The 25,996-nt window shown below is 48.7% G+C and overlaps 1 protein-coding gene across 5 annotated transcripts in view; it reads left to right on the top strand.

The window, feature by feature from the left end:
- LOC127574293 (angiopoietin-1-like) overlaps positions 1-15,114 on the top strand; it is a 122,035-nt gene extending 106,921 nt beyond the window's left edge. For all 5 annotated transcript variants that reach the window (XM_052023181.1, XM_052023185.1, XM_052023182.1 and 2 more), the window contains 2 exons: positions 10,753-10,883; positions 14,829-15,114. In XM_052023181.1, the coding sequence (XP_051879141.1) occupies positions 10,753-10,883; positions 14,829-14,989 (292 nt within the window). In that variant the 3' untranslated portion in view covers positions 14,990-15,114. The remainder of the gene's footprint in view (positions 1-10,752; positions 10,884-14,828) is intronic.
- Positions 15,115-25,996: the final 10,882 nt, after the last annotated feature.

The following is a 25,996-nucleotide window of genomic DNA, read 5'->3' as shown; positions in this document are numbered from 1 at the left end:
TACGGCAAATCAGGTAAAATATGAAGTTGCCAAGTTATTATGTGACGTGTCCAATATAGAGCCAGATCAAAGTAAAGACACAGTGAAACTTGTCACAAAAGGTCAAAGCAAGGCTTGCTCCAGTGGAGACACCAGAGAATGCAGATGCTGGAATCTGGAGCAACAAACAATCTGCTGGAGGAAACTCCAACAGATTGTTTCTTGCTCCAGTGGGCCAGTGCTTGCTCCAGTGAGCCAGTGCTTGCTCCAGTGGGCCTGTGCTTGTTCCAGTGGGCCAGTGCTTGCTCCAGTGGGTCAGGGCCAGAGCCAGGGCCAGGGTTCTCACAGTTTGAGCTGGAGTATCTCACAGGATCTGATCACGCTGAGGTGTGGGGGACCCATGGGCTGCTCAACTTAACCAATGGGATTTGGCGGGAGAGAAACAGTGAAGGAAGTGAAGGACATTTAAATCAAATCATGTGCAGAAAATGGGACTGGACTAAGAGGGGGAGGGGGGAGAAATTGAGAACGTGAGGGAGAAAGAGAGGTGGAGGAAGAGAGGGAGGAAGGTGAAAGGGAGGGGGGTTAAGAGAGAGCAAGAGATGGAATGAGGGATTTTTAGAAGTTATTTTAATGCCACAAAATGACAAATTTCACAATATACCTATGTCAGTGATAATAAACCTGATTCGCATTCTGAGGGGTTCTTTAAATCTCTAATAATTGCACCTTCCCCCAGTGGACTGAGATTGAGGAGTTTAATTAGTTCCGGGTTTCTGGGCCGGACCTTGCAGTAAACATGACACGTTGGTGTAAGAGTGTGCAAGTTTACGGGACAGTTCGTGGTCTGGCACGAACTGGCTGCAGGTTAATGCTCGGTCCCAGATCTCCGTGAGTGAGGAGGCAGTTTCACCGATCACCCCGCAGGTTTCTCCCACAAGATCACAAGACAAGGGAGCAGAAGTAGGCCATTCAGCCCATCGAGTCTGCTCCAAAGAAAAGGGAAAAAAGAAAAAGAAATGAGAAATTGGGGGGAGAGGGTTGGGCCAAAAAAAAACTATACTAACCCCAATTCCCGGCCTTATCTCCATATCCCTTCATACCCTGACTAATTAGATATCTATCTATCTCTTCCTTAAACGCCTCCAATGATCTGTCCTCCGCTGCTGTACGTGGCAAGGAATTCCACAAATTCACCACCCTCTGGCTAAAGAAATTTCTCCTCATCTCTGTTTTAAACCTGTACCCTCTAATTCTAAGATTGTGCCCTCTAGTCCTGGACTCACACACTGAGGGAAACAGCTTGGCCACATCCACTCTGTCCAGTCCTTTCAATATTTTAAATGTTTCTATGAGGTCCCCTCTCATTCTTCTGTACTGCAGTGAGTACAGTCCAAGAGCCGACAAACGCTCATCATATGTAAGCCCTTTCATTCCGGGAATCATCCTCGTAAATCTCCTCTGAACCCTCTCCAACATCAGCACATCCTTCCTAAGATGTGGGGCCCAAAACTGCACACAGTATTCCAAATGAAGCCTCACTAGTGCCCCGTAGAGCCTCAGTAACACTTCCTTACTTTTATACACTATACCTCTCGAAATGAATGCCAACATAGCATTCGCTTTCTTTACCACCGATCTGACCTGGCGGTTAACCTTTAAGGTATCCTGCATGAGTACCCCCAAGTCCCTTTGTACTTCTGTACTTTGAATTTTCTCTCCTTCTAGATAATAATCTGCCCATTTATTTCTGTTTCCAAAGTGTACAACTGCACATTTCTCAACATTGAATCTCATCTGCCATTTCCTTGCCCATTCTCCTAAACTATCTAGGACTCTCTGCAACCACAGTGAGCAAGCCAGGTTTGTTGCCCTCGCTCCTCCCCACTCCACCTCTCTTACTCCCATCTCACCAAGGCAGGGAGGAGAAGTGCTTGGGACATTTTGGGGAGCTGTAATGGGTGGTCCCATCACTCGGACAGGGTCCTGTGGCTGGACTAAGTCCCTGGAGAGCAGACGGTTGGCAGAAGCCTGTGTTGGGGATACAGGAGGGATCTCAGCTTGGCCCGGGCCCAGGTGTGAGGGTGGTGTACTGTCCTGAGAAGGGACTCAGGGTGACACCATTCACCGGCCCTATTGACAGGCCTGGCTCCCTGTCTCCAAGATGTCCACTGACCTATCCCCACCCCTTCCCTCCCATTTCATCCATCTCTCCTCTACCTATCCCCTACCCATTCCCTCCCTTTCCACTCTGTCTTTTCCCTCCCCACCCCACCCCACCCCACCCCATCCTCTCCCTCCATCCCTCCTTAACCCATCCCTTAACTCTCATTTCTTTCCCATCCCACCTTGGGAGAAGGAACTCTCCCTCCCCGCTGCCCTGGTGCCACCCCGTCCTGGCTGGGAACAGAATCAGGAGCTGGTGCCTGGAGCCCCGTCAATGTCAAATGGGTTTGTAATCTGAAACAGTCCTCCCCAAGTGCTGGGTTGAGCTGATGGTGTCACTGCCTGTCCTGTGGTCTTATCGCCTGTCCTGTGGTGTTACCACCTGTCCTGTGGTATCACTGTCTGTCCTGTGGCGTCACTGCCTGTGCTGTGGTCTTATTGCCTGTCCAGTGGTGTCACCTCCTGTCCTGTGGTGTCATCGCCTGTCCTTGATGTTACTGCCTGTCCTGTGGTCTTATCACCTGTCCTGTGGTGTCACCATCTGTCCTGTGATGTTACCGCCTGTCCTGTGGTGTCGGTGCCTGTCCTGTGGTCTTATCGCCTGTCCTGTGGTGTCACCACCTGTGCTGTGGTCTTATCGCCTGTCCTGTGCTGTCACTGCCTGTCCTGTGGTCTTTCCGCCTGTCCTGTGGTGTTGGTGTCTGTCATTATGCGTTGGTACATCTCCTGTGATAATCCAACCCTAGCCACAGTCCCCATTCCTCACGGTGAGGTGCAGGGTTTAGGGATGGAATCTCACAGCTCAGTCTGCAGCAACTGACTGCTCTGTCTGTCCTTTAACATTACTCAATAGATGCTGATTGGGGGTCTGGAGGATTGTTTTCACTGATATGACCTGTTGCTCCTTCTGATGTACTGTGGGAAGGATGATGGACCAGTTGCAAGGTAGATGGACCGGGTGATCGTTGAAAGCAAGCTGGCTTCTCTGAAGGACCAGGGCGTACAGGCGTGGCTCAGCCTGGCATGCTTTGATAGTTGATGCTCAGATTCCCCAGGACGTTCCTGAGATCCCAGCAGTCGAGTTTGTATGCTCTGTTCAAATGGATATTTATTTTCAGTGCTGGCGATCATCGTGCTTTACAGAAAGTTCCTCAGCCATTCCATTCATGCCTGAAGACTGACACACAGACCACACAACCCTCCAATCTCCCCTGGCCTCCCTTCTCACCAGTTCCTCCTTCACCCCTGGCCCAGTGACCTGGGACAGCCACACTGGGCTTCAAAGCCGTCTGAAATCTTGGCTCACTTTCCTTTCAGAGTAGATGTTGCTTCTCCCCCTCGGATCTTTGTTTACCCAGGAATGTCTTCTGGAATGCTTTAATATCATAGCACTTTCTTGTCTGCAGCAGCAACTATCCTCTCCAGAAATTCCCAGCTGGGCTGACATTTGGCCTAATTCCTCGATTATTTACATTTGATGGGCTCTGGTTTGCCCATTAAATGGTCCCTTGGCACTGACCCTCCAAGGGGGCAGTCTTTCTACAGTACTACACCTTCTACAGAGAAGTGCTCCCTCTGAGAGTGCATCACTCCAACATGATTGTACCTCCCTCAGTACTACCCCTCCCACAGTGTGACCCTCCCTCAGTACTGCCTCTCCCACAGAGTGACATTCCCTCAGTACTGCCCTTTATTTTTACAAAACATTTATTCGCTAAAAGCACTACAAAAAACAACCAATATCAAATACATTACAGCTAATACAGAAAGAAACAACTAAGCAAACTAATACCCGCAAAACACACGCAACACTACGCCCGCTACCGCAACACACAACACTTCAGATCAAAATCGCATTGGAACCGTCCACGACACACGCAATCCCCTGAGGGGCCCACTGAGCGCGGAACTCAACCAGGGTGCCCACGGAGACCGCATGCTCCATCTCCAAAGACACCTGCACATGCATGTAAGCATGGAAGATGGGCAGGCAGGCAGACCGGCCGGAACCCTCGGCTCAGTACTGCCCCACCCACAGTGTGACACTCCCTCAGTACTGTCCCTCCCAGTGTGACACCCTCAGTACTGCCACTCCCACAGTGTGACACCCTCAGTTCTGCCCCTCCTATAGTGTGACGCTCACTCAGTACCACCCTTTTTTTTATTTTAAACATTTATTAGCTAAAAGCTCTACAAAAATGACAACCAGTGTCAATACATGACATCTAATACAGAAAGGAAGAAACTAAGCAACTACATAACTACATTAGATAAAGCAAACTAATACTAACGATACACACACGCAACACTACACCCGCTAACGCAACACGCAACACTTCAAATAAGAATCGCGTTCGTACCGTCCACAACACATGCGATCCCCTGAGGGGCCCACCGAGCGCGGAAATCAACCAGGGTGCCCGCAGAGACCGCATGCTCCCTCTCCAAAGACACCCGCGCGCACACGTAAGCACGGAAGACGGGCAGGCAGGCTGACCGGCCGGAACCCTCGGCTCAGTACTGCCCCTTTTTTTTGTATAAAACATTTATTAGCTAAAAGCACTACAGAAGACTACAAATATCAAATGTATACATCTAATACAGAAAGGATCATCTAGTCAACTACAGAACTTCAGAGATTTCTGTAAACTAACACCCACGAAAACACACATACATCACTATGCCCGCTACCGCAACACTCAATACTTCAGATCAAAATCGTATTGGTGTCGTCCACGACACACGCAATCCCCTGAGGGGCCCACCAAGTGTGGAACTCGGCCAGGGTGCCCGCGGAGACAGCGTGCTCCCGTTACAAAGACATCCGCGCGCGCATCTAAGCACAGAAGACGGACACGCAGACAGACCGGCCGGAACCCTCGGCTGCCCGCAGCCGCGTCCCGTGGATGGCCAGCTTGGCCAGGCCCAGCAGAAGACCCACCAGGAGATATTCCGCGCAGCCCACCCCGCGCCGCACCGAGTGCCCATAAACCAACAGCGCCGAGCTGAAGTGCAGCCAGAACTTGAGCAGCAGCCCCCGCAGATACGCAAAGAGGGGCTGCAACCTCTCGCACTCCGCGTACGCATGGTACACCGTCTCCTCCTGGCCTCAGTCCTGCCCCTCCCACAGTGTGACACCCTCAGTTTTGCCCTCCCAAAGTGTGACACTCACTCAGTACCGCCCCACCCACAGTGTGACACCCTCAGTACTGTCCCTCCCACAGTGCAGCACTCTCTGAGTATCACTTTGAGTCATCCTGTGTACCTCTGGAGCAGGGCCGTGGTGAGCCAATGGATCATGGGTAACTGTCTCTGATCAAAAGTGAAATTTTTTCACCTTTTGACGTGTGTGTGTGTGCGCGTGTGGGGTGTGTGTGTGTACATCTGTGTGCGGGCGGTGTGTGTGTGGAGTGTGTGTGTGCGGGGGGTGTGTGTGGGGTGTGTGTGGGGTGTGTGTGTGTGGAGTATGTGTGTGGGGTGTGTGTGTGTGTTGGGGTGTGTGTGGGGTGTGTATATGTGGGGTGGGAGGCGTGTGTGGGGTGTATGTGTGTGGGGTGTGTGTGCATGTGGGTTTTGTGTGTGCGCACATGTGTGTGGTGTGTGTCTGTGTGGGGTGTGTATGCATGTGTTTGTGGGGTGTGTGGGGTGGGTGTGTGCATATGTGTGTGTGCGTGTGCGTGTTCAGTGTTGTGCGCCTGTGTGGGTGAGGTGTGTGTGTGGGGTGTGTGCAAGTGTGTGTGTGCGTGCAGGGTGTGTGTGTGCGTGCAGGGTGTGTGTGTGTGTGGGGTGTGTGTGTATGTGGGGTGTGTGTATGTGGGGTGTGTGTGTGTGTGGGGTGTGTGTGTATGTGGGGTGTGTGTATGTGGGGTGTGTGTGTGCATGGAGCATGTGTGTAGGGTGTGTGAGTGTGGAGTGTGTGTGGGGTGAATGTGTGTGGGGTGTGTGTGCATGTGTGTGTGTGTGTGTGTGTGTGTATGTGTGTGGTGTGTGTGTGGGGTGTATGTGTGTGTTGGGTGTGTGTGTGTGTGTGGGGTGTGTGGATGTGTGGTGTGTGTGTGCATGGAGGGTGTGTGTGAGGTGTGGGGTGTGTTTGTAGGGTGTGTGTGTGGAGTGTGTGTGTGGGGTGTGTTTGTGCGTGTGTGTGTGGGGTGTGTGTGGGGTGTGTGTGCGTGGGGGGTATGTGTGGGGTGTGTGTGGGGGTGTGTGTGCGGTGGGTGTGTGTGTGGTGTGTGTTTGGGGTGTGTCTTTGTGCGTGTGGTGTGTGTGTTGGGGTGTGTATGTGTTTGTGTCTGTGTGTGTGTCTTGCTCGGCAAGTCAAGTGAGTGTGTGTGTGTGTCTGTGTGTTGCTCAGCATGTCAAGCTGACACAACACATTAAGTAGAACAAGTTTCGATTGCAGTCTCAGCCCCCGCACAAGCTGCTTCCACTGCGATCTGTCAGTGTCAATTTTGGCTTCACTTTCTCAGTTACTTTAACTCACAGGGACTCACGGTCAGATGAGGTTCTACAAATGATTTAGGCAGACTCACTGTTCCCCGTCAGTATGACTATTTTTGGGAGAAGCAGGCTGTGAGCCAAGCAGAGCGATTATCAGCTGCCTGTGTGACAGAGCGTGGACAGTGATCTCAGCGCTCTGCTCAGGCTGCAAGTGTCAGGTTTAGCACGTTAGTCAATCTCGCATTGCTCAGTGTCAGGACCGTAACGAACCACTCGCGTCAGCCAGACCCCAGCTGTCAGCCAGTCGGCTCAGAGACCGAGTCCCTCTCACCCGTCCTCCCCTGAGATCACTGACACAATGGATGGCAACAGCTCTGTCACATTCCCTCCCTCGTAGTCAGCTCCCTCCATGAATCGCCCTCCCTCCTCCCTCCTAAGACCAGTGGCTCTCTGAGGTGACCCATTCCTGCACGCCTGCTATCTCCATCACTACCTTCCTTCATTCTGTCTTTCCGTCTGTGACCCTCCCTCATTCTGTCTCTCCATCACTGTGACCCTCCTTCATTCTGTCTCTCCATCACTGTGACCCTCCCTCATTCTGTCTCTCTATCACTGTGACCCTCCCTCATTCTGTCTCTCCATCACTGTGACCCTCCCTCATTCTGTCTCTCCATCACTGTGACCCTCCTTCATTCTGTCTCTCCATCACTGTGACCCTCCTTCATTCTGTCTCTCCATCACTGTGACCCTCCCTCATTCTGTCTCTCTATCACTGTGACCCTCCCTCATTCTGTCTCTCCATCACTGTGACCCTCCTTCATTCTGTCCCTCCGTCACTGTGCACTACCCTCTGTGATGGGTCTACACTGCCCCTTGTGTCCACACTCCCTCTACACTGCCCCCTCCTCCTCTCCCCCTACATTGGGTGAGGATGTATGGGGCTCCGAGATGCTGAAAGGTCAGATCCGAACTCACCCAGCGCACAGCACCAACCTGTTCCGGTAACCACAGCCACCCCTCAGGCAGGGGTTATACAGGTGGAAGCTCCCACAGGTGTGTGTGGGCTGGTGGGCACCACAGCTGGTGAGGCTGAGCAGTGGGCTGGGCACAGTGCCAACTGCTGTTCCCCATTGGTGGGCGCTTGCTCTGTAGGCAATGACTGCACTCAACAGGAGCTTCACTGTGAAGCTCTTTAGGACCCCCCCACAGCTGGGAACAGTGCAGGAGAAATGTCCGTCTGTCTCCCTCTCGCTCCCATCTTCCCTCCCTTTTGTCTTTCCCTCTTCCTCTCTCTCTTCTCAGGCAGTCCCGGGGGGGTTGAGGGTATCTTGCTTCTACTCTGGTTCTGTGAGTTCTCAGGTGGCTGATGTGGCCACTGTGGGAGTTTCAGACTCTGCCTGTCGGGGTGGGTGGGTGGATGGGTAGTTTGGGTGTTGTGCCACTTGCACTTGTCCTCCACCTGCTCAAAACCATCCGGAATACTCCTCCATTTTGAGGGATCGTGGTCCAAAGATTCCCACAAATTGGTGGGGATATTACACTCTTCAAGGAGGATTGGAGAACATCCTTGCTGTGTTTCCACTGTCCTGGAAATCTTTTGTTTTGGTGGAGTTTGGAGGGGTATGCTTGTTTTGGGAGCCTGGTGTTGGGACCATGTGTCGTGCCCTCTGGAGCTGATTGAACAAGAGAGAACCTCAGTGCTGGCTTTTGGCCTGGGAGATGGCACTTACCTACCAGTGGCGGATCTGTGGGGTCAGCGTTGGAGATACCTCTCCAATAGTTTGAGGTCCCTGCTGTAGGTTGAAACTGTCTCTGATGTGTACAGGAGAGTAGGGATCACCGCTGGTTGATGGACCATGAGCTTTTGCTGGGCCTGATGTCTTGATCCTCAGGCATTCTTTTCCCTGGAAGGCCATGGGCTGTGCTGGTACACAGAAGGAGGTGGGGGATTTCATCACCGATGCCTGCCTTCGCTGAGAGCCAACTCCTGGGATATGGGAAGTAGTCCAGGTTTCCATGGTCTCTATGTAGGTCTTGATTGCTGGGGGCCATGTTGTGTGGTGGGGCTAGGTCAGTGAGCACTTTGGTCTTCCAGATGTTTAGTGCAAGGTCCACTTTCGTGTTTGCTTCAGCCAAGGAGTCTCATGACTTGGAGCTCAAGTCTCTGAGTGTGTGTGGACCATAACATCATCTGAGCACTGTAACTCAATGAATGAGGTTGGGATGATCTTGGTTCTGGAGTGGAGATGGTGAAGGTTAAACAGTTTACCTTTTGTCTTGTAGGTTAACTCCACCCCAGTGAGAAACTCACTTTAGATCTTTCACATACAGGGTGATGTGTATTTGGTATGAGCTGCCAGAAATAGTGGTTGAGGCAGGCACATTAGCAACGTTTAAAAGCCATCTAGATAAGCACATGTATAGGAGAGGTTTATAATCCTTTCTTTTTCAATCTTTTTATTAATTTTCAAATTAGTACAAAATAATATATAACATTAGTAATTATACATATGGTGCAAAGAGATCAGGATAACAATCATAACAGTTAAAATATATAATCTCAAGGAGTAAAAAAAAGTAATATACACCTCCCGTTCTCTTATTAAGTGAACAAATACAAAAGGAAAGATTGAAAAGAAATGAAATTTAATTATATGAAAGAAGAACCCCCAAATCAAAAAAATACTGATAATAAACCAAAACAAAACCAAAAACTTCAAAACAAAACTGGACTGATATTTCTTCAATTAAAAAGAAAAATAAACATTACTATGTCGTCAACTCCACTCCTCTAGAGAGGTTATAATCCTATGGGACAAAAGTGGGCAGGTGGGGCTAGCTCGCAGGGCAACACATTCGGCATGGATGAGTTGGGCCGAAAGGCCTGTTTCTGTGCTCTATGACTCTGTGGCTCTATGAGGTCAAGTATTGCAGTGAAGAAGATTGACAAGAGTTTGCTACAATCCCAACATCTGGTTTAACCCCAGCCTGCACTGGGATTGGGTCTGTGGTGACCCGATGGTTAGTCTCATGATGTGGATGTCATCATGTGGCTCCAGTAGAATGGTAGCGAAATTTCCAAAGACCCTTGTGGTTGATGAAGGTTTTTGTGAGGTCAAACGCCATGTGCAATGGTACTGATTTATAATTGGTATTGGTTTATTATTGTCACATGTACCAAGGTACAGTGAAAAACTTGTGTTTGGCATGCCATCCAGACATATCATTCCAGACATAATTACATCGAGGTAGTAAAAAGAAAGCAGCATGCAGAATATAGTGTTGCAGTTACAGAGAAAGTTCAGTGCAGGTAGACAATAAGGTGCAAGGGACAGGACGAGGTAGATTGGGAGATCAAGAGTTCATCTTTTAGTGTATGAGAGGTCCATTCAAGAGTCTGTTAAAAATGGGACAGAAGCTGTCCTTGAGTCTGGTGGTTCGAACTCCTGGGCTTTTGTATCTTTTGCCCAAGGGGACAGGGGAAAAGAGAGAATGACCGGGGTGGGAGGGGTCCTTGATTACATTGGCTGCTTTCTGGAGGGGCATGTAGACAGAGTCCAAGGAGGGGAGGCTGGTTTGTGTGATGGAAATGATGATGGGGCAATGGTTGGTTCTATTCCCTACTTTTCCTTAGATCTCATTGTACAGGGAAGATCATGTCCATGGTGTCCCCTGCTGGACAGAATATGCTCTGTGACTCTGGGAGAAGGTGCTCAGGCAATGGGCAGGAACAACTCAGGCAGATCTCTGTGGGGCAGACAGCAGGGAGACCCCTTTGTAATCTTCACGTTTGGACTTGCCTCCTTTGTTGAAGATAGTCGCGATTCCAACATCTCTGAGATCCCCTGGTCCCCTCTCCTCTGCCCACTCACTGGATGTGTGTCAGAAGCATTTCTCCACCATGTTTTGGTGCTTTTGTCTGCTCCAGAGGTCTTGTTGGTTTTCAGCCTCAGATGGCATTCTCAGCCTCCTGCAGGGCTGGGGTAGCACTGAGCTTGTAGTGGAGAGTGTGCAGTGGTACAGAGTTCAGGAAATGGTCCTTCCGATGAGCACTGACTGTCTCTTGACTGGCTCAGTCTGCATTGGTACATTATATACTTCAAGTGGATCACTGACAATAATTCTGACTCCTCTCATTCTGCCTCTGTTCCCTCCTCTCCCCCACCCCAGGCTCTTCCTGAAGGGGTTCAGCGGTACTGCGGGGAGACAGAGCAGTTTGGTTTTACACGGAGCCAGTTTCAGTACCAAGGACTTGGATCATGACAACTGCATCTGCAAGTGTGCCCAGATGTTGACAGGGGGTAAGCGAGTGACTGGTGTTTTGTTTTGGGGGATGGGGGGTGCAGGTTTAATCCTCAGGCTTGCCTCAAAGAGGTGCTTGGGAGAGTTGTGTTTGGCCTTTGTAACTGGTTACAGAGGCATCCCAACCATCTGATAAGCAGAGTCAGTGCTTGTCCCTGTGTAATCTGCATCAACTGGGCTGCTGCAAGCTGCATGTTCAAGATTCCCTCGAGCTGCCAGTCCCGTACATCCGCTACACACAAACACACACAGGCTCACACACAAACAGTATACACACACACACATGCGCATGCGCACATACATCTCACCCATATGCATCTCTCGCTTTCTCTCATACACACACGTACACACACCCCACACCCACATACATTTCTCTCTCTCACACATGCATACACAGATAATACATCTCACACATACACATCTCTCCCCCCCTTTCTCTGTCTCTGTCTCTGTCTCACACACACACACACACACACACACACACACACACACACACACACACACACACACACACACACACACACACACACACACACACCACCCGTACATGTAAACACCTCACACACACACACTCTCTCTCTCTCTCTCTCTCTCTCCATTCACACACACAAACTTTCATTTCGTACTCTCTCTCATTGGTGCAAAGGGATGTACATACAGATGTGGTCAGGACACACACATGTACATCTGCACACACACATGCACATACACAGATGTACATAGACACAAACATGGACTTTTACAGAGGCATACTCAATAGATGCCCAGACCCACCGAGTCAGCCCTGAACTAAATCTTCCAACTTTGTTTGACAAATGACAGAGCAAGCATGCAGAGACAGTTTGAAACCTGGATAAAAGCAGAAAGTGCACTGGATGCTCAGTGGGTCAGTCAGCATTTGAGGAAAGGTTAATATCAAAGTCAAAGTCGAGTTTATTGTCATATGCACAAGTACATGTGTGCACAGGTGCAATGAAAAACTTAATTGTAGCAGCATCACAGGCACATAGCAGCATTTAAGCAGCATTCACAAGAGAGAGAACAAAGTTAACATTTCAATGACCTTAGAAACCTGCTGCCCCAAGTCTCTGTCCACAGCTGATCCACTGGGGTAAATTCAGGCAGTTACACTGTCCATCCACCACCATTAAATCCACACTGTTCCCAGTAGGAGCGTTATCAGATGAGATTGGACAGGAACTAAGCAGGTTTGTCACAGAGGCATGTTCACAGAACCATGGAGATTAGTGGGTCTGTTCAGTTCTCAACATGGAGCATCAGGCTCATCTTCAAGGTCATGGGCTGAGTTAAAGAATCCACCACAAACTCCCAACAGTCCCTCGGCCAACTGTGGTCACTCTGCTGAATAACCCCAAACCTTCTCCAGCTGCACAAGACCAGGACTGAGGTCTGTTTGCACAAATACAGTGGGGAATTCAGGGGAAAACTCTCTCCCTGGAGAGCAGGTAAGAATGTGGAACTCACTCCCACAGGAAGGGTTGAGGTTAGTAACAGTGCAGGATTTGAGGGGAAGCTGGATATAAATGGGGGAGAGAGGAATGGACTGAGGATGGAGTGGAGCAGAAACACCACCACTAAACAGATGGGCCAAATGGCCCATTCCTTCTGTCCTTCGATATCAGGACTCTTGTTGATCACCCTCTCTGTAAGAGCTTTCTCTATGGAAGAAATCCATTGACCACATGTTTCAAAGTAATGGTTCAGTTCATTGTAAGAGGTCTGATACATTTCACTTAATTCTGCTTGGAAAGTGGCTCTTGAGTTCATTAATTTTATACAGCACTAGTCAAACCTCATGCACATTTACTGTTGGAGGTATGATTTTAAGCAATGTGCAATAAGAATAACAACTCTTAAAAGACAGTTGGACAGAGACACAGATTGGTAAGGTTTAGAATGTTCTGGGCCAAACACAGGGGCTTGCTTGGATGGGGCATCTTGGTCAGTATGGAGCAGTTGGGCTGAAGGGCCTGTTTCCATGCTGTATGACTCTATGAGCTCCACAAGTGAAATGCTGCCAGTTTGCCACACACGAGTGTCCAGTTATATGAACCAGTGATAGTGGGAAGCTTTGTGTAAACCCTTCAGCTTGAGGTACAGATCCAAGGGTCCCTGCAGCTCACAGCATATGCTATGTATATGGGAAAACTATTCCTGCACATTCAGACAGGGAAGGAGAACCAGGATGGAGTAGGATTGAGGGAAGAGACATAGTGCACAGTGGCCTGGGAGGGACAGACTGCTGAGATAAAGAGGCAGTAAGTAGGGAGGAGACAGATATTGGACAGGGTCAAGATTCACAGCGAAGCTTACAGAAATCTTCAGGAGTGGCAGGATGAATTGATAGAACTGTTCCAAAAAAGGGGGAAATGTCCGTTGCCTTTAATAAGCAGAGGACAGAAGCATGGGTGATACGGTAGCTGATTTGGCCCTGGCTCTAGAGCCCATACTCTCGCAAGGATGACAGCACTCTGAGAGGGGTTTTCTAAAATGTCACAGGCATCGGAACTATGGTTGTGGAGAGTGGTTGTTGAGAAACAGATGCTGGTTGCCTTACAGCAGAAAGGGTTCAGGGGAAGGGAGGCGTTCAAATTCATCAGAGTTTTGAGGAGGGGCAGGAGGGTTGACCAGATGACCTGGAGTGAAGGGGCACAAGAAGAGCTACAAGGAGAGGTTGGACAAACTTGGGCTGTTTTTCTGGAGCCTCGGAGGCTGAGGGGAGACCTGATAGAACTTTATAAAAATATGAGAAGCATAGATAGAGCAGACAGAATCTTTTCCCCAGGGTAGAAACGTCAAATATTAGAGGACATGCATTTAAGGTGAGAGGGGAAAATTTAAGGGAGATGTGCAGGGCAAGTTTTTTACACAGAGAGCGGTGGGTGCCTGGAATGTGCTGCCACAGGTAGTGGTGAAATCAAATATGATAGTGGTGTTTAAGAGGCTATTAGATAGACACATGAATATGCAGGGAATGGAGGGATTTGGATCACGTGCAGGCAGAAGATAATTAGTTCAATTTGGTATTGTGTGTGGTACAATCTTGTGGGCTGAAGGGCCTGTTCCTGTGCTGTACTGTTCAATGTTCTATGTTCAATGTAGATAGGAGCAAGACCTGAAACACAAGAAATTCTGCAGATCCTGAATGTATCTGAAGCAATACACAAAAAGTGCTGGAGGAACTCAGCAGGTCAGGCAACATCAATGGAGGGAAATAAACAGTCAACGTTTCAGGGCTGAGACCCTTCATCAGGACTGGAAAGGAAGAGGGCAGAAGCCTTCTTATTCTGGCTTCTGCCCTCTTCCTTTCTAGTCCTGATGAAGGGTCTCGGCCTAAAACATCGACTTTTTATTTCCCTCCATGGATGCTGCCTGACCTGCTGAGTTCCTCCAGCATTTCCTGTGTATTGCTCCAGGAGCAAGACCCTCAAGTCTGCCCTGCCATTCCATTGCTGATCTGCCCCAGCCTCATCTCCACTTCTGTGCCAGTTCTTCACAGCCTTACATTCCCTGATCTTTTATTCAAAACTTTATCCAATTCCCTTTTAATTACCCCCAGTGATCCAGCTGCCACACCCCTCCGGGGTAGAGTATTCCAGGAATTCATTGCTCTCTGAGAGAAGAAGTTCCCACGTGCTTCAGTTTTATGTGACAGTTCCCGTGGAACTATGTCCCCTGAGAGTCCAGAAGACAGTCACTGTGATCTGGGATGCAATGTCTGTAAAGGTTAAAGTGGAACTGGGGAAATACTGGAACAATCTGTGTGTCTGTGAGGGAGTGTGGTAGTTGGAGAGTTGTCCAATGAGCGAGGACCCGCTGGAAGGGGGAGGGGAAGGGTGACAGATCCTGTGAACTGGTGATTGCACTGTGCTGTGTCTTGTTCATGTGGCTGATCATCACTTGCCCCATCTCTGCTTTTCTAGGCTGGTGGTTTGATGCGTGTGGACCTTCCAATCTGAACGGAATCTATTACTCGGCGGGACAGAAGCTGGGCAAGCTGAATGGGATAAAGTGGCATTACTTCAAGGGTCCGAGTTACTCCCTCCGCAGTGTCACCATGATGATGCGCCCCTCAGGTTTCTGAAGCTCCCTGCTCAGTCCGAAGCCCATCACTAACCTGGAGTTGGATCAGGGCAATTCCTGGCCCCAGCTTCCCACATACATTCCTCTCTCTCCCTTCCCAAGGATCTGAAACAGTGGAAGAATCCGGCTTCTCTGCACGCATCCCTCTCTGTGGACACCCCCCACCAGCCCATCGGTCCCATACACACCTTGACTCTACAACCAGTGAGCAGAGGACACTGGAGCTGTGACTCTCTCACTATCCGTCATGGAACCTCGCAGGCAGACGGGTCCCTCCAGCTGGGGTTGGGTGGGGGGAGGTGGGGGTGTGAAGGAGTCTACGAGGGAGCCACCAGTACCTGCCAGGTATGGGGTAGAGAACGTGAAGGCGGAACTGGAGTGGAAGGGCCCCGTACCCACTGGCAGAGATGGGGATGGAGAGAGTAGAGGAAGTGTCTGTGATTGGGGTGGAGACCAAAGCTGTCAAGTTAACAATTACTTTAAAGAAATAGTGGTTGGAGAAAAAAGAAAAGATGAGGCAAATTGAAACAGAAAGGTGCAGCCACATCTGTGGAGAGAGAACAAACTGTAAGGATGCATTTGGCTCAATGAGATTACCCCTCATTCTTCCAACCTCAAGGGAACAGGCCCAGTCTGCTTAATCTCTGCTCAAAGGACAAGTTCCCAATCTTAGGAATCAACCCAGTGAACTTTTGCTGCACTCCCTCTGTCACAAGTACACCCTTACTTAGTTACGAGCAAGGTGTCTCTTCTCTTGTATACAAATCCTCTTACAATGAGTCCAACATAACAACTGTGTTCCTAGTTGCTTATTGTGACTGCTTGCTAACTTTCACCCAGATCCCTCTGAAAACCATTACCTTTCAATCTCTCACCACTTAAAAAGTTGCTCTGCTCTTCGTAATATTTTAGTCGACCAAACTGGGTGACCTCTCATTTTTCTACATTATCTTCCAGCTGCAATATCCTTGCCCATTCTCATAGAGAGTCTACATATCCCCCGAACCTCTTTACATCCCCTTCACAACCCACACTACCACCCAGTTTAGAATCGTTAACAAACATTTGGTCCCCTCATTCAAATCACGGAAACTTTGCTGTGAACAGCTGGCTCCACAGCATTGAAGTGCCAACCTCCCATCCTGAAGTGGCAGCATAACCTTGTAGCATCACTGGTCACCCCGTGCACAATTCCTCCACTTCCAGAAGAAATCAGAGCTTTTGGGGGCAACCTTCACTTGGAAAAGGCAGGAGCACATAGACGGGGGATTGAGAATGAGATGTCTTGTACACAGCGTCTCCCAGCCACACTGTTCAATGGTCGGTATTATGGAAACTGCAACAGTGACATTCCCCTGAGTAATCCCAGTCCCTGTCCCCGTGATCATCCTGCACCACATAGCACTGGGCTTGAGCAAGTCATGTCCTCCTCTGGTCAGTCACCAGACTCACAGGAGGTCCCTGTGTCCCACCCACAACCTTCTCCTCATCTCCACAGCAGCTTTTGTTGCTGCGCTCTGTGGAGAGAAGGTCCATTGAGAATCCAGGTCTAGTCAAGGGTCTCAGACCTGAAATGTTCACTCTGCTTCTCTATCCACAGACATTGCCTGACCTGCTGAGTGTTTCCAGCACTTCCTGTTTTTAGTTCAGAGGTTCCTTGAGGATTGGCTCATTTCCCAGCCACGTGTACAGAAAAGTCATTGCATATAGAGCTCATGGATCCTGTTTCAGCATGTCATTCAGTTGGCAACATACCATTGTATGGCTTTTGCCCTGTTGCACCATTCCTGGGGGATCTGGGTGAAGGTTGGTGCTATATGCATCACATGCATAACACGCCAAATGAAAGTGAAATCCAAATTTTATTCAACAATTTCTTGCCCATTTTTTAATGAGAGCTTGATTCTGTGTTAATTGTTCAGCACTATTGCTAATTGTAGCTTGGGTTAGTTTGTTTGATTCTAAACAAAGTGGCGGACTTCAGTATAAGCGTCTGATTATAGACTGTGAGTAAACCTTACAGACGTGGAGTGAAGATTGATGTACCTCCTCACAACACAAACCAGGTGCTTTTCCAGATAATGGAGCCATTCCAATTTCAAGATATCACCAAAGGATCCTGGGATGTGTTGTAGATGATAATGGATGAGTGGTGGAGGGGGTGACTGTTTAGGATGGTGGGTGGGTGCTAACAAAGTGAGTTTCCATGTCCTGAAGAGCACCAAGCTTCTTGCCGTTATTATAGAGTGCTAAAGAGCAGTTTTTAAATAACTCTGCCTTGAATGGTTGAATCTAAAACAGAGATTTTCCAAATAGATTGCTTGCTTTACTGCCTCTTTTTCTCACCACAATGTCAGATGAGCAATAAGAAGCAATAAAAAAAAACTGCAGCTGCTGGAAATCTGAAATAAAAACAGAAAATGCTGGAAACACTCAACAGGTCAGGCAGCAGCTGTGGAGGGAGAAACAGGATTAATATTTCAGGCCAGTGACCTTTCTGACGATGCTGCCTGACCTCATGACTACTTGCAGTATTTTCTCTTATCATTGCATGACACATCGCTCCACAGGCAGAACATTAGAATCTGCATGTCTTGGAAGGCTGTACCTGAGTAATTTAGGTGGTACAGTTCAGGAAGTGGACTGCTCAGGGCAGACCTGAGTCGCCTGTCCCCATCTGGGTTTGTTGGAGGCTCTTTGATCGAGGGTGGTTGTTGGGATTGGCCAACTCCTCTCTCAGCACTTCATGGGATTACCCAGAGGAGCTCAGTTGCTCTCAGACCACTCTCATCCACCAGTTCCTGAACCGCCGTCTGCTGGAAATGAAGGATGTTGAGGGAAGTCCACATTTGTTTTGTTGTTACAGGCAGCTTTGTAAAATTAACAATATTCTCTGTACATGTTTAGTATAAAGAGGATTTCTGAAAACTTCTGACAACAGTGCTGTGTTGTGTTGTTAACAGGGCAGTTGGACATCAACAAGTAAAATTATGTGACACTGTTTTCAAAGACTGTAGCAGGAGCACCATTTTGTGGGTAGGTTTCCCCTTGTTTACTGAGAGCACAGATCCCAACCAGAAATCTGTATATTTGCTGTCATTAAAGCATCAGAAGCTGCTGCTGTTTGCAGGCACGGTAGTGTAGCGGTTAGCGTAACGCTATTACAGCACCAGCAACCTGGGTTCAAGTCCCGCTGCTGTCTGTAAGGAGTTCGTATGTTCTCACCGTGACTGGGTGAGTTTCCTCTGAGTGCTCCGGTTTCCTCCCACCTTCCAAAGACGTACGGGTTAGGAAGTTGTGGGCATGCTATGTTGGTGCCAGAAGCGTGGCAACACTTGCGGCTGCCCCCAGAACACTCTACACAAAAGATGCATTTCACTGTGTGTTTCAATGTACATGTGACCAATAAAGCTATCTTATCTTAGAGCTCCACACTCCCAGTGTCTGAAGTAATTCATTAAAAACTGGTGCTGGCATAGGACTTACCCCATTAGGCATCCACACATGGTCTCTGATGCATGGGATTGGCTCCTTTGTCTTTTCAATGGGCGGCTGAGCCAACCCAGGAGACTTATGTGATGCGCCTGAAACTTTGCAAATCCTGTCCCTGAGTTCCCTTCTAGGCAGCTGAGAGAGAGTTTCCCCTACAATACAGTCCACAACAACTTAAGAACTTTGTGATGTCCTCCGGTTGTAGAAGACCTTCTGTCCACACTGCTGTTCAGCCTTCGGCGATGAAGGGGGGTGAGCGAATTAGAGCAGGGCATTTGAGGAGCAAAGTGAGGGAGCACTGCCACATACACAGACAGCCTGAAATATGGAACTTTATTTCCACAAATTGCCACTGATGCTGGACCAATTGCTCATTTTGAGAATGATCAGAGACTCATAGAATATTTACAATGCACAAAGAGGCCACTCAGCCCATTGTGTCAATGCTGGTTAAAAAATGACCCACCTTTATCCCATCTTCCTGTGGCCCTGGGGGTCAGAATTCTTTAGCACTGTTTAAATGTGGTGGAGGTTTTGGCCTCCTTCACCCTCTCAGGCAGCGAGTTCTGCCACCCTCATCACTCTGCTAATCCTTCCAAACCTGCCCCTGGGTTTTGACTGCCTTGTTTGGGGAAATATGAATATTTACTAGACACACGCCCCTCAATGTTTTCTAGCCCTCACTTAACCCTCCCCTCAGCCTCCTCTGCTCCAAACAAAAACAACCCCAGCCTCTCCTACCTTTCCTCATGACTACAACTTTCCAGTCGTGTCAAATCTCCTTGGCACCCTCCCCAGTGCAAGGATAGATTTTGGTTAACCAAAGATACAGAAAGGTATGCAGGGAAAAGGTAGGAATGTGGAGCTGGGTCCCAGATTAGTTATGATCTCACTGAATGATAGGCCAGGCTCGAGGGGGTGACTGTAAGAGGGAATAGGATATTGTTTATGTTATCCACTCACAGCTCAAGCATTGAGCTGTGTTTTTTTGTGTGTTCTAAGTACCTTGGCCAATTCTGCCTCGTTATAAATCTACGGAGTAATTGGAAGATGTCATTTCTGCTGCTGACCCTGTCTGCCTCGTGTATCTCCCATGTCAACATCTTGACTGCTCAGAGTGCAAAAGAAAACAAAATAATTGTACAATGTTCTCAATAGATCCCGCCAGGGGTTTGCCAAGAAACACTCTGTTAATTAAATGAAAGGAAAAATCTGTCCAGTTACAGAGTTAACAGTTCTGGGATCACAAAGTTTTTGAACAAATATAATTCTGCAAACACTTAATAAATTATCTTGTTGTAGATGTAACACAATATCAGTGGGACAGTAGAATAACACTCAGCACTGGCAAATTTCTGCTTTAGCGTCCTGACTCAAATTAATTTGCAACGTTCCGTTGTGGAAAACAGTTAAAGAGATTTCGCTCCAATTTGAGACCAGTTACAAGAGAGTGCGGACAGCATGTGGAGTGTATTTGCAAGGACCACATCTGTCTTGTCAGGGATCACTCAGACCTCTGGTGCATTTTGTGCAGTTCTGGATTTCAATTTCAAACTTCCAGCATTAATTATTTTTCAGTTTTCTCACAGGGAGAATACATTTCATGAAGCTCCAGCAAATCTTAAATCAAAGGTAGGTTTTAGCAACAGTCAGAGCCCCTGAGTTTGGAGTAAGCTTCGCTTCTAATGTGAGATGGTGTAGACCCCTATGCTTTCTGTAGTTAACGAGGCGCTGATGGAACTACATTCTCACCATGACAGGACAGCACTTTCTGTCTCTACACCAGGTCTGGTCATAGCTTTGGACTAGAAGAAGCAGCCTCAGTGAGACCTGAGGGTTTTACATACATGAGGTAGGAACAGTGGTGGACTTCTACATGGCTAGGAAAGATTTAGAGGGATAAGGGCCAAATGCAGGCAAATAGGACGAGGTTAGATGGGAACCTTGGTCAGCATGGACCAGTTGGGCCGAAGGACCCATTTCTGTGCTCTTTGACTCTGTGACTATAATTGATATTGAAGTACAGTCTTCATTCTAATGTACAACATATGGCAGACAGTTAGTACACAGCAGAATCTCATACAGAGGGTTGCAACTCTGGCCAGTTAATCTGTTACTGATGTTGATTAAGGGATAAATGTTGGCCTGGACACAGGGAGAACATCCTTGGTCTTCTTTGAGCTCGTGCCCTGGGTAGGCTTGTCTTTGGTCTGAAGTTGCTTCTGAAAGACATTATCTCTGACAGTGCAGCAATCCCACGGTACTGAACTTGGAGCAACAAACACTTTGTATCCATGATGGGGCTTAAACCCACATCTCTTCATTCTCAAAGGAGCAAGTTCCAACCCTGGTGCTACAGTCTTGAGCTGATTCCCTGCTGGTTTGAATGCAATAGCCCACTTTGCAGGAATTATACACATGTTCTTGTTTTTGCTGTCTAGGCTTCCAACAGTTACAGTGAGTGAGTGCACAAACCTCCTCCACAGCTGGGGCAGGTCCTGACCCTCAGTCATCATCCACACTTTGTACATCCATTGGTTATTATCTATTTATTGCCAGCATGTGTCCCATAGATTCATACAGCAAAGAAACAGGCCCTTCGGCCCAATTCATCCATGCCCACCTTAGCTAGTCCCATTTGCCTGCATTTGGCCCATATCCCTCAAAGCCTTTCCTCTCCATGTACCTGTCCACATGTCTTTTAAGTGTTGTTATTGTACCTGACTCAACCATTTTCTCTGGCAGCTCATTCCAAATACACACCACCCTCCGTGTGAAGAATTTGTCCCTCAGGTCCCTTTTAAACCTTTTCCCTCTCACCTTAAACCTATGCTCTCTAGTTTTTGGTTCCTTTACCCTGAGAAAAAGACTGTGTGCATTCACCCTATCTATGCCCCTCATGATTTTATACACCTCTATAAGATCACTCCTCAGTGTCCTATGCTCCAAGGAATAAAGTCCTAGCCTGTCCAACCTTTCCCTATAACTCAGGCCCTCGAATCCCGGCAACAGTCTCGTAAATTTTCTTTGCACTCTCTCCAGCTTCATGACATCTTCCCTTAACAGGGTGACCAAAACTATACACAGTACTCCAGGTGCAGCCTCACCAGCGTCTTGTACAATGTCTCCTCTTGCTCTCAACCACTGCCACCACTCCACCAGACCCCTGGCACACTTCTCCCCTCTGACCCCAACCTCCTCTGAGTGTGCTGCTCTCTCTCAGCACTGTCAAAATTATCTGCTCATAATGAGGGTCGCTGGGGTGGAAACTGAGTCAGTCTCTGAGGCAGATTACAGCCCATCAACGCAGAGCAGGCCCCTTCCTGTGTGCTCATCCAGCCCAGGGAGATCTGAAGGAGATTCCTGCTGCTGAGGTTATACTTTCTGCATGGGACTGGGACCTTTACAAAGTTGACCTGACCTCCTCTCTCTTCCCTCTTGTCTCCTCCCTTTTCCCTCATCCCTCCTCCGCTTCATCTCTCTTCCTTTTCCCTCCATCCATCCTCCTTCCATCTCTCTCTCTCTCGACATACTCACCCTTTTCTCCTCCCTTTGCCCTCTTCCCTTCTCCTTCTTCCCCTCCTTCTTCCTTCCTTCTCTTCACCTTCCTCCTCCTTTCTCCATCATTTTTCCCTCCTCTCTGTCCTCCTCCCTCTTTCCCCCTTCTTCTACCCTCTTCCTCCACCCTCCTTCCTCTTACCTGCTCTCTCTTCCTCCCTTCCTTCTCCATCCTTCCCCTCCTCAGTCCACCTCCTCCCAAGCCTTGATCAGTTGGATGCCATGACCTTGTCGTGAAGCTGAGGGGAGAAGGTGCGGGGTCCGAGGAGGCTCACACACAGGGGAGTGCTGGTGGGGTGTGCCCAGCACCAGCCCTGTCTGAGGCAGCTGCAGCAAGAGATGGAAGGTGTGGAAAGCCCGTTGTCGGGGTTACGACCTCTCCATTCCTCAAATTCCAAGGGGCTGCTGGAGGTCAACATCAGAGGTTATGAATAAAAAGGAAAATAGTGGAAGTCTACAACAGAAACAGAAAGCAGTCACGTCTGTCGGCAGCTCTCACAAGAAGAGCTGCGAATAGTTTTGGGTGTGGATTCAAGGCAGCCTCACACCAGTGACCAAGCAAAGGGACCTGCCTCTGGTTTGCTCACTGCAAGCTCATACCTGACCCCTGTCCTCTGACCCACCCTGTGGACCAGTCTCAGTAAGGCCAACTGCCCAGGAGATAGGGTGGGCAGGAGGAGAGGTAGACTGAGACCAAAGAAGCTTGGGTGAATATCCACCAACAACAACTCAGACTTTGATAGTGCCCTGGCTGTAGTGAAACAGCCCCAGATCTGCATCCAGGTCAAGGATAAATTGTGGGAGGAGAGAGAAGGGGAGGTGTGTTGCACTGTGGGAAGGGCAGTAGTGAGGGAACGCTGCACTGTGGGAGGGGCAGTACTGAGGGAGTGTCACACTGTAGGGGCCAGTACTGAGGGAGTGTCACACTGTAGGAGGGGTAATACTGAGGGATTTTTCACACTGTGGGAGGGACGGTACTGAGGGAGAATCACACTGTGGGAGGGGTAGCACTGAGGGAGTGTCACTGTGGGAGGGGCAGTACTGAGTGTCGTGGACGGTACGAATGCGATTCTTATTTGAAGTGTTGCGTGTCGCGTTGACGGGTGTAGCGTTGTGTGTGTGTTTTGTTAGTATTAGTTTGCATTCTCTACCGTAGTATGTCGTTGCGTAGTTTCTTCTTTTCTGTATTAGATGTAGTTTATTGACACTTGTTGTCTTTTGTAGTGCTTTTAGTGAATAAACGTTTATTATTAAAAGAAAAGGGGCAGTACTGAGGGAGTGTCACGCTGTGGGAGGGGTAGTACTGAGGGAGTCTCACACTGTGGGAAGGACAGTACTGAGCGAGTGCCACACAGTTTTTGAGGGACCTTCAGCCTCTGAGAGCCAGTGTTGAACATAAGCCATACTTTCTCATTGAGGAGGCAATGTACAAAGTTAAAAGACATTCTGTTGAACAGTGAATGTCTCTTTCACTCTGAGCCTGTGTGACACGTCTGACTCTGGGACAAAATGTAGAGGCAGGCTTACTTTGTTAACCTGCTGGTGTCTCTGGCTGGCTGAAGAAGCGATAAAGCACGATAAGACTACGAGAACACTCGGTAGGCTTCGAGAGTTCAACTGATCCGGAAACTAAACTCAGCGGGTTACAAGGCAAGTGGGATCCATCAGTCTTGACCCCACCTCCGTGGGCCAGCGACCGACACCAGGCCTGGACCTTCATGAGGTGGGCTTTCTCCATCATCAACACTCCCAGAATTTAGGTGGAGATTTGACTCCAAAGTTCAAAGTGTCCGGAGCAGTTCAGTAAGAAAACAGGTCATTGTATCTGAAGGCAACCATCTCAGTAAAGGTGATTACAAGGCTGCTGGATTGTCAAAAATCAGCCCAAATGCCAAGTGATATCGACTCCACCCTGCCCCAGTCTGGCCTTCTATGTGACTCCAGTCCCACACCAACACCTCTGGTCTCCTTGAAAGAGGCTGAGCTGTATGTTATTATTGATTTATCACAACATCCACAGTAGGGCATAGAGAGATGGCTTAAACTGTATGCTTCCCATGGAGCCATACAGCATAGAAACAGGGCCTTCAGCCCACTGCGTTCATGTGCGAATCCATTTTACAGCACTGGACCTGTAGCCTTAAACACCATGACCTTTCTTGTGCTCATACAATTCTTCTTAAACAGAGTCATAGAGTCATAAAGAGATGGAAACAGCATGGAAACAGGCCTTTCGGCCCTTCTGGTCTGTGTTGACCTTCAACCACCCATGGACACTGATCCTATGTTAATCTCATTTTTTATTCTTCCCACAGTCTTATCATCTCACCCCCAGATTCTACCACACACCTACACACCAGGGGCAATTCACAGTGGACAATTAATCCCACACGTCTTTGGGATCTGGGAGAAAACTGGAGAACCTAAGAGAAACCCACATGGTCACAGGGAGAACATGCAAGTTCCACACAGACAGCAGCAGAGGTCAGGATTGAACTCGGGTCTCTGGAGCTGTGAGGCAGTGGCTCTACCCGCTGTACCACTGTGCCACCCAATGTTGTGAGACTCCCTGCCTGCAACACATCCCTGCTTTGTGCCTTTGTCTCCTCTCCTAATATTGCTCCTCTTGGTTCAGTGAAGGGTTAATGACATTGCATAAATACCGGCTGTTGCCTTTCCTTACAATAGTGCAAGGTTAACCATCTGTTGTGTGCCAGTGGAGTTGGCATTGCCACTGCTCTGGCAGGAGCTGGGACCATCGGGAATGGAGACGGGAAGAAGTTACTGGGACAACGAGCTAGAGGGTTAGCCCAGCTGTGTGGGCGGTCCTCTCCCCTGAGTCTCCTCACATCTGTGGGCGCCATCCCACTGCAGAAGTGTCAGCACAGAGTCTATGCTGCTCCCATGCTTGATAGCTTTAATGTGAGACATTAAATGGAGGCCCTTCCACTCTCTAGGGTGGACATGAAGATCCCATGATGATGTTTTGAAGAGGAGTAGGGGAATCCTGAGGCCAATACTTATCCCCTGACCAATTACCTGGTCACTTTCACACTGGGGCTTGTGGGATCTTGCTGTGTCCACATTGGCTTCCGATGTTAAAAAACTGACTACATTTCCAAAGGTCATCTACTGGCTGTAAAGTGCTTTGGGACATCCCACTCTGGTGATGGGTTCCAAATACAAACTCCTCCACTGACCTTTCCCAAACCTCAGGACCCTGCAGAGAGCCTCACTACCACAGAGCCCCTTCAAAATACTCTAATATAAGGACAGTAGAACTAGAAGAACCATTGCCTCAAAGCTCCAGAGACCCGGGTTCAATCCCGACCTCCGGTGCTGTCTGTATGGAGTTTGCATCTTCTCCCTGTGATTGCTTGGGTTTCCCCCAGGTGCTTCAGTTTCCTCCCATGTCCCAAAGACTTGTGGGTTGGTGGGTTAATTGGCCGCTGTAAATACCTCAAGTGTGTAGGTGATAGTGGAATCAGGGGGGAGAATTGGTAATTGATTTATTATTGTCACATATACCAAGATACAGTGAAAAGCTTTTGATTGCGTGCCATCCAGAAAAAAAGCAGAACACAGAATAAAGCGTTACAGTTACAGAAAAAGTGCAGTGTAGGCAAACGATAAGGTGCAAGAGCCACGATGAGGTAGATTGGGAGATCAAGAGTTCATCATTTAGTGTGTGAGAGCTCCGTTCAAGAGTCTTATAACAGTGGGATAGAAACTGTCGTTGAGTCTGGTGGTATGTGCTCTCAAACTTTTGTATCTTCTGGCCAATGGGAAGGGAGAAGAGGGAATGACTGTGGTGGGAGGGGGTCTTTGATTATGTTAGCTGTTTCCCCAAGGCAGTGGGAAGTGTCGACAGAGTCAGTGGAGGGGAGGCTGATTTTTGTGATGGACTGAGCTGTGTTCACAATTCTCTGCAAGTTCTTGTGACCTTGGAATCTGGGAA

The sequence above is a fragment of the Pristis pectinata genome, chromosome 9 (genome assembly GCF_009764475.1).
Source record: "Pristis pectinata isolate sPriPec2 chromosome 9, sPriPec2.1.pri, whole genome shotgun sequence".
NCBI lineage: Eukaryota > Metazoa > Chordata > Chondrichthyes > Rhinopristiformes > Pristidae > Pristis > Pristis pectinata.
Note: the sequence above shows the minus strand (reverse complement) of the source record. Positions and strands in the feature narration are given on the sequence as shown.